The sequence below is a fragment of the Bombina bombina genome, chromosome 6 (genome assembly GCF_027579735.1).
Source record: "Bombina bombina isolate aBomBom1 chromosome 6, aBomBom1.pri, whole genome shotgun sequence".
Lineage (NCBI taxonomy): Eukaryota > Metazoa > Chordata > Amphibia > Anura > Bombinatoridae > Bombina > Bombina bombina.
Window position 1 is genome coordinate 387,836,304 of NC_069504.1, and position 9,556 is coordinate 387,845,859.

General features: G+C 36.2%; 1 protein-coding gene across 1 annotated transcript in view; it reads left to right on the top strand.

Moving 5' to 3' along the window:
- LOC128662996 (toll-like receptor 13) overlaps window positions 1-8,846 on the top strand; it is a 50,523-nt gene extending 41,677 nt beyond the window's left edge. The window contains exon 3 of the mRNA XM_053717099.1: window positions 5,567-8,846. Coding sequence (XP_053573074.1) covers window positions 5,723-8,578 — 2,856 coding nt within the window. The 5' untranslated portion in view covers window positions 5,567-5,722 and the 3' untranslated portion in view covers window positions 8,579-8,846. The remainder of the gene's footprint in view (window positions 1-5,566) is intronic.
- The last annotated feature ends 710 nt before the right edge of the window (window positions 8,847-9,556 follow it).

Genomic DNA, 9,556 nt, shown 5'->3' on the forward strand with positions numbered 1-9,556 from the left:
TAGATTTAAACAAAAAGAATATTGAATAGTGCCACCAAACGAATTTCCCCAAATATTCGTTATGAAAATTTCGTCCAAATGAAATTTTCTTGGCTGCACAAATCTAATGAATAATACATATTATAATGATTCCTATTAAGTATAACCCACTGCTTAGTGTTTTTTTTATTACTATAATTAAACAGGCTGTTTTATATCCCTTCAATAATTATGGACTATAAAGAATAAATATAAAAATAGGCATGAGTTTTAAAAATCTGACAAGTGTACAAAGTAAAGCAAAAGTAATTTATTTTGCTAGTACATTAGATTACTTTTGTTTTTTTGTTTTCTTGCTTAAAACAAACATTTTTTCAAGTTTATTATATCTCTCATGACAATTTACAGTTAGAAATTAAACTCTTTTTCATGTTTTTAATATGTGACTACTCATTAGTTGGTAAAGGGTTAAGGCCGATTCTACTATTTATAAAGCAATAAAGGATTTACCATGTTGGGTGACTGAAACCAAGCTTGCACAAGATGCAATGATAATACGGATGCCAGGAACAGACCTAGGTTGTTACCAGATGAGCAGAACGAAGCACTCAGGCATAATCCAGAAAAATAGTCAAAAGCCAGGCCAAAGTTCAATCGGAGTAACCCCTAGGAAGGAAATGTCTCAGCAGAAGGAGTCAAAAGTTATGTTCCTGTAGTCAGAAGCCAGTAAATCAGTCCTCAATTCACGCTACAGATAAGGATAAGGCGTGGGGGTAGATTTAATAGAGTCAGTTAAAATTTAACACTTTATTTAACATATATACAAAGACAGACAATTCACTTAAATTGGATCACTATTAAGAAACAGATAATCATCAATTGTTTCTATGTGTTCGTCATTATAAGTGATCCAACTAGAACATAATAAAACCAAAAGGTAAAAAATAATAAGGGCAAGGTTCTCTAGTAGCTACTAATGTGGTTGTGGTAGAGTTAATCTGGTAGTGGTGATCTGGGAAATATTCTAGTTAGAGCCAAACACTTTACACACAGGCTATGCGCTCAAAGGCGTCCTCCTACCTGCGTACTGCTGAGATTTAACACAGTCAGCCGATTTCTAGCTTGTTCCCTATCGATCAGTACCACAACATTCATACAGTATCAATGTGTCTGTTGGAATCGCACTCATATGCTTGTGTGCACAAAAGATAATAAGACAGTTAGATAGTTGCAGTGATATAGCGCTTGTGATTATTACTATGGTCTTCAGTTTATAATTCAAATTGCCTAAATATTATACAGGCAAATTAAAGCAAAATAATAGTGCTCCTAAGCCTAGAGAAAATTCATTTGAGTTCCGAGTGCATATCGTCACTAATAGAACAAGTTCTCTAAAATATTGGCACCATTTGCTCATAAGTCAAGTACTGCTAATACCCATATAACGCTATATCGCTATCAAACATATCCTCTATAATAGCGGCCAAGTTAGTAACCAACAGGCTTGAGTTATCAGTAACTCTTTCTTTCACCACGCTAGAGTTCTAGAGCATGCCCACCGACGCGTTTCGTCACTGTACGTGACTTCGTCAGGGCATAGGGCACGCCCAGCCTCATGTGCCGTCTTTTATCCTCTGCGGTTGCCGTGGTAATGGCTTGTGTATTGCGGAAGTGTCCACCACAATATCTTTGGCGATCGGATATTAAAATCCGCTATTACAATTAAGTAATGTGATGTATAGGGATGTAGATAAATTCAATGTCATTGATCTCGGATTTGTATGAGGAGCATTTGCAGAAATTAGAAGCTGTCCTCCTACTAACTAAATAGTTATTTACATATACATATACAGATAAATATGCACCTTAAATCATTGGCAGCAGTCTTTTGCTCTCTTAAGATATTACAGCAGTTTATAAATAACCATTGTTATCAACATAGGAACACCTTAGTAGCTAGAATTGATATATTTATTAAGCATGTGTACCTATAGTTGGTGTTTAGTGCTCACATTTCTATTGCCAAACTAACAATTAAATATATGTCTATAAGTCTCTAGGCTAGATTTCAATAGAGCAAAGCTAACTTTATATGTGATTATGTCACATTTAACAAGGGCCCTTGTTCCCTTTGTTTCCGTGCGAGCCTTTAGGCTCTCCGTAAACAGCAGTTATAAAGCAGGGGACTAAAGACCGCTGCTCCATAACTTGTCCGCTGCCTCTGAGGCTGATTGACACCCCCTGCTAGTGGCCGATTGGCGGCAAAGCTGCAGGGGGCAGCATTGCACAAGCAGTTCTGGTACACTGCTTGTGCAATGATAAATGCAGACAGCGTATTCAGCGATGTCTGTCAGACATGATACACTACAGCGTATCATGTTGGACAGACATTGGTAAATCGACTCTTTGGAGTGTAAACCAGAACATAAGAATCCAGAATCCAGGTTACAAATAGCGCTACCTTCATAACAATTAGCCATGTTAATATAAGAAGCCTGCAGATCATGTGTTCTAAACTTAGTTCAGAAGGGCACACTATCTTCAGACACCGAGATTCCCATAGTGCACTTTGCACTATCCATTGCCCTATCCATTGCACTAAGCATCCTCTCTTTAGCGCAAATCTGGATGCCAGCCATTCTAACAGCAACCTTCCCAAAATGACCGTGACTTCTTAATGTGCCACCAGCCTTCAGAAATCCAGGTAATCCTAGGTAAATCTGACATTATCCCCCATCTATTCTATTTTCTTTGCCTCTGCCTGGGGGGTTCAAGGAAGGCGCCCCTCCGATCCTCTGGCATTCACCCCAAGTGAACCTTGCCCCCCTTAAACCCGACAGGGAGAGGCAAAAAAGATAGTGAAGATGTGTGAATTACAGTGCTTTGTATATATGTTTGATGCAGTGATTACCAAATTTCTAACTTTACACACAACATATACATATGTACACATATAAACACATAAATACACACGTACATACACATATATATTTATTTAAATACACATATATATATATACACATATGTACTTGTAATATGCGCTCTAGTTAGCATGGTTGTGATATTGCTTATCGTGACCCACTCTAGCCCTATATTTGGTAATGGTAGGAAGGTAGGTTAAGTGAGTCTCAATGCATTGTAAACATGATCTTGTCTGAACAACAAGACCCCTTGGCCTGCATAACAAATGTCTTTGAGACTAACCCATTGTTTGGTAAGCGAAAAACTATATTCAAACACTTAAAGGGCCATGATACCCAAATGTTGAAACACTTGAAAGTGATGCAGCATAGATATAAAAAGCTGACTAGAAAATATCACCTGAACATCTCTATGTAAAAAAGAAAGATATTTTACCTAAAAAGTTCCTCAGTAGCCACATCCCATTGTAAAGGACTTATAAGCAGCAAATCAGTATGCCTGTCCCAGGACAGCTAAGGGAGTGAGCTTCATGAACACTCATCTAATTTCCCTATTCATTTTAAGGAAGTTTACTATGAAATCTCATGAGAGTTAAGTCAAATCTCATGAGATCACAGTAAAAAAGTTCATGACCTCAGCACTGTTGATGCTGATTGGCTGCTGTTCATTTCTTCATTTTTTAATTTATTTTTTACCTGTAGCTGGGCAGCAGCTGAGTATAACTTTTTACACAAAACTTACTCTGCTGAGCTATGAAAGTTGTGAGGTAAAATATCTTCCTTTTTTACATAGAGATGCTCAAGTGATATTTTCCTGTCAGCTTTTTACAGTTATACTGCATCAGTTTCAAGTGATTTGGCATATGAGTATTATGTCCCTTTAAGTCATCATCAATGTAAAATACACTAGAAGCCATGTGCAATATTAAACTGCAAGTATTATGTTTCAAAGTTGGTGCACTGAAACTCCCTTGAAAAACTTGTTTTTTTTTATAGTTTTTACCACATATCCATGTAAAAAATCCCAGAATTTCTTGATAGTATTAGTATTTAGGGCGACTTAACTAACACTAGCAATGGCAAGTCTAATACATTGGAATGCAAAAAAACACTGAGAGTGAAATTGTTATGCTGCAAACTCTAAAGGATCCTAATGTTATAAATAGCATAGGGAAAAGCAAAGAAAATAATCAGTCCCTCTTATAACTTAAAACTTAAAACCCTGCAGAGTAAGAGTGCTATGTGCACAAGGATGCTGCTTGTTCGCAAATACCAAAAAGAGAGAAAGTGTATACGGACTCTGCTGAGTAGTCAGTCTCTATAGTGTATGGTATGAGGTTTCAGCACCGCTGATACTGTGTTACCATATTAGCATAGTGCTGTATACCAGAGTGCCTATTTGTTTCAGGATGGGCAGTCAGAGTGCGGTTAGTCTGTGTCTTGCGTGCAGGTGTATGGTCCGCTGGTAATAGCCTGAATACTAGACAAATGTCTGCATGCCGGAGTCCACCCCTGATGACGTCAGACGTGCATGGAGGATGGGTCAAAGGGTGACGGGGTCCTCTCACGGGTATATCGCTGTGACCTCCGCTGAATGTAACGGTATGACTTGCCCAATTGCCAAGTGCTTGTTCCTCGTCTGATGACGACAGGAAGGTAGTACAAATATGGCGGTGCAGGTAAGCTCTATGCAAGGAGTAGATCGTCCCTTTCTTAGGGAATCCAGGTAACACTCTGCAGGGAACAGAGCTAAGTGCTCGTAGACAAGTTCTGATCCTCAGGCCAGCTCGGCCGTATGCATAATATCTCTGATAAAGCGTATGTGACCATGCGCGAAACGCATCAGATCCTGCCTTCCTTGCACACTGTTCAAGTGCAACACCTGTACGTTTGAATAAACCACTTTGGCCTTGAGTTCCTGGGTATCCTCGTTGTTCTTTCTCTTATTAAGTTATAAATAGCATATACATGCAGATTTTAATACAAGTTCAATAACAATATCATGCTAGAAAAAGATAAACTCAAAAATATATAGAGAAAAGCATATGCAAAAAAAGAGTTTAATATATTTGAATAATTTATAAAAGGATTAGTAAAGTCACCAATTCTTCAGATTATATTTATTACAGATTTCTTTTTTTAGAGCTATTTTTTCTTTAGTATATTATTTTTATTTCATTTGTTATGTCAAACTAATTTTTACTTGTTAAATATAAAATAAATATCTTGTATCCTAGATAAATATTTGTATATAGGGTGTTAACAACCTGATCTTTTCTAGCAAACCATATAAGAAAAAAGAAGAAATCCTATCTATATGTAATGCACTTATTTTATTAAGGCACCTCAGTACACTTTTGATTTTTTGTTTTCTGCTGAGCATATGCACTACAGAGCTATGTTTATTTATTTATTATACCTCATCTGTTTCTATTTTGCATATTTTTTCAATTTTCATATAGATATATAAACATTTTAATTAGAATGAAATTCTACATGTCACTTTAGAGTACTATATGGAGAATTATTTCTATGACTAAACTTCCTGTGGACTCTATTCCAGTACACATTGTAAAGTGACTTAAGCCCACACTATTGTATATAACACAACACAGGGAGACTGGGAATGGTAATTTAACCTTTGTACTTTTTGTTTCTTTATCCAGGGCGTGTATTTGCTTCACCTGGTGTTCTGCTGGCATATCACAAGGATTACATGTTAAAACAGCATAAAGAACCTGCATTTCACTTTGAACCAGGACAATATTATGGGACAGTATTTATTTCCTACATGATAAGAATTTATTTTTATTGGTACCAAAATGCATTGTATTGATCTGGAGTTGAAAATTATAGTTACCGCTTTGATAACATTTCTGCTTTATTCAGCTGAGAAAGGAGAAAGCTATGCATTGCAAGGTTGCGAAGTACATGGAAAGTATAACCTGAAGGTTCTATGCTACAACAAAAGATTAACCCATGTCCCTGAGCAGCTTCCTATGGGTACCTTCAATCTTGACATTTCTCACAATAGAATTAAAAGACTAACTATTGCTGACTTCAGAAATGTAACACAAATGCAGATAATGAATGCATCAGCCAATCAAATCAGTTTTATTGAGAATGGAACTTTTCAGAACTTGGAAGCACTGCAATTACTGAACCTTAGGATAAACCAATTAAAATCCATAACAAGTGATATGTTCAAAGGACTGAAAAATATCACCACTCTGCTACTAGATACAAACCTGATTGCAACTATAGAGCCAAATGCATTCTCTAGCTTACCAAAGCTGAAGATACTTGGCCTATCATCCAACAAACTGTACACAACAAAAGTTATTAATTATTTTTTTCAGATAAATAGACTTAGTGAGCTGTATATAGGCAATAATAATTTAAAGACTTTTTCTACTGGGGACATAGTAAATGCGTCTAGCTTTCTTCGAACAATAGATGTTTCTAGAAATCCATTTTTTTTTATCGGGTTCATAACTAGCAATTTACAGAACATTACTTCTTTAGACATATCATTTTTGCCACAAACTGTTTCATGGAACATTAAAGAGCCGTGTTTCTTAAAAGGTCTTAAAAGGTTAAACATGAATGGGATCCTCCTAAATCATACAGCTATATCAAATGTTATACAAAGTCTCTCATGCAGCAGTCTGGAAGAACTTAACCTAAGCTATCTAAATCTAACAGACTCTGACCCTCTTATTCCACAGATATGTCATTGGCACCCAAAGATTCAAATTCTTAATCTACAAGGCAATAATTATACACAATTTAAGGTAGACACCTTTCAAAACTGCACTTTTTTACAATATTTGGATTTATCTCACAACAAGTTTCAGAGGTTTACTGCATCAACCTTTCAACACCTTAGCTCTCTAAAGCAATTGTCTATTGCTAATAATGAGCTTAATGTAATGCCAAATGACTTGTCTAATCTAGCCTCCTTGGAAAGGCTAAACCTGAGCTACAATCACCTTAGTGATGTGCATTTGAATGAATCCAAGTCATACAACACCCTGAAGGATCTTGATTTGAGTGGAAACATAATATCAGTCTTCAGTACATCAGCACTTGGAAATTTGAGTCTTCAAAATTTGTACCTGGGAGAAAATCACCTATTGGATATTTCAAATTCATTTGCATATAGTCTTAGAAAGTTAAAAAACCTACAAATAAGAAAAAACAAGTTAGATTCAATAACTTTAAACACTTTCAAGAATTTAGAGTCCTTGGAAAATCTTAATCTAGTTGATAATCAGATTGAAACAATTGATGAAGGAGCCTTTAATGGTCTTGTAAATCTGAAAGTCTTGCTACTTGGAAGCAACAAAATAAAAAGTAATGTCTTCCAAAAGGGAACTTTTCAAGGACTGAGATCACTTGTTGAACTACAACTTTTTAGCAATTACATTGAATATGATTCCTCAGAAAAACTTAATATTGCCCCTTTTCATCAATTAAGTTCTTTAAAATTGATCACCCTTAATAGCCAAGGTTCCAGTGGTATGCGTAATTTTCCAGTAAACTTGTTGGAAGGCTTGGTGTCGTTAGAAAAGATACATGCAGGCAATTTGGCTCTTAATAGTTTTGAGTCAAAAACATTTTCATACATTCCACAGTTAAAGGAATTAGACATAAGCAACAATCCTGTCGAAATTCTGGATCCACTGTTGTTAAAACCTCTGCTTAACTTAACTGAACTGCATGTCAATCAAATGCATTTGGATTCTCTTGATTTTCTCAATATATCATATTACCCCAATCTCACTTTACTCCGTGCATCAGGGAACCAATTAAACTTGCTAACCTCTAAGCAGCTGGGAGCACTACCTGCACTTCGTTTCCTGGATCTTCGAAATAACAAGCTTACCTGCAGCTGTGACAACCAGTGGTTTATAGACTGGGCACTGAATGATGTGAACACACAGGTTTTGTATTTCTTTGAATACAAATGTGCTTATCCCCCATCCTCCAAAGGGACAAATCTTCATGATTTCAACATCTCCTCCTGCAGGCTAAACTATTCCTTTATTATGTTTCTATCTACCACAATTTTCATAAGTACACTAATGATTTCTTTAACAATATTTAATTTTTGTAGATGGCAAGTGGTCTATGCTTATTACATATTCCTCGCTTTTCTGTATGACAAAAAATACCAAAAAAGAAAACCTAAATATCAATACGATGCCTTTATCTCTTTCAATAATCATGATGAGGAATGGGTCTTCAAACATCTTGTACCTAACCTTGAGGACAAATATAAATGGAAGCTTTGCCTCCATCACAGAGACTTTGAACCAGGAAAGCCCATATTAGATAATGTAATTGATAGCATCTACAGCAGTCGGAAAACTGTCTGCATCATTAGCACCTACTATTTAGAGAGTGAGTGGTGTTCTAAGGAATTGCAGGTAGCTAGCTACAGACTTTTTGATGAGCATGCGGATGTACTGATTTTATTATTTCTTGAGGATATTCCCAGTTACAAACTTTCACCTTATCATAAGATGAGGAAGTTTATCAAAAAGAAGACATACCTTCTCTGGCCCAAAGACATCAATGCTGCACCTGTCTTCTGGTGTAAGGTAAACCAGGCTTTAGAAACCATTGACTGCAAAGAGGACGACTGCAACCTAATGTCAGGTGCTTGTGCATAACACGTAGAGCACAAGAAACAGAACATAATGTTCTTTCCTGAGAGAATGAGATACACTAAGGAACTTGATCAGACCAACACTGTCTTCAGTGTGGCCAGGGACCACCATGAGCTACTGCCAAGTTCACATACAGTATAAAAACAACTATAAATTATGGCAGAGAATGTGTAGAGAATATCACATGATTAAGGGGAACGTCACCGAAATGTTGTGTTGAATTTTGATCCGCATGTCTTATAATTAAAGGGATTTTTAAGGAGCTAAGAAACCGCCTTGCTGTTGTTTTTAGAATGAGATACACTGCCAACAGTTTATGGATTGTTACATATTTCCATCAGCATATGATTAGTTAATTGTATAAAAAGCAACAATTACAAACTTTATTCTGATTTTCAATTTTAGAAAGCAAATGGCGCTGTTACTATTATTGTTAGTTACACACTATAGTTGTCAGAAAATATTTGTGATTGTCTGGCAGGACACAGGCAGTTCATGTATAAATAATACTGGTGTTTACGCTCAGACTATATGAAAACAATGCATTAAAGGGACAGTAAACACCAGAATGTGTGTTGTTTAAAAAGATAGATAATCCCTTTATTACCCATTCCCCAATTTTGCATAACCAACACAGTTATAATAATATACTTTTTACCTCTGTGATTACCTTGTATCTAAGCCTCTGCAAACTGCCCCCTTATTTCAGTTCTTTTGACAGACTTGCATTTTTAGCCAATTAGTGCTGGCTCCTAGGAGCTTCACGTGCCTGAGCTCAATGTTATCTATATGAAACACATGAACTAACGTCCTCTAGTGGTGGAAAAACCGTCAAATGCTTTCAGATTAGAGGCAGCCTTCAATGTCTAAGAAATTAGCATATGAACCTTCTAGCTTTAGCTTTCAACTAAGAATACCAAGAGAACAAAGCAAAATTGGTATTAAAAGTAAATTGGAAAGTTGTTTAAAATTACATTCCCT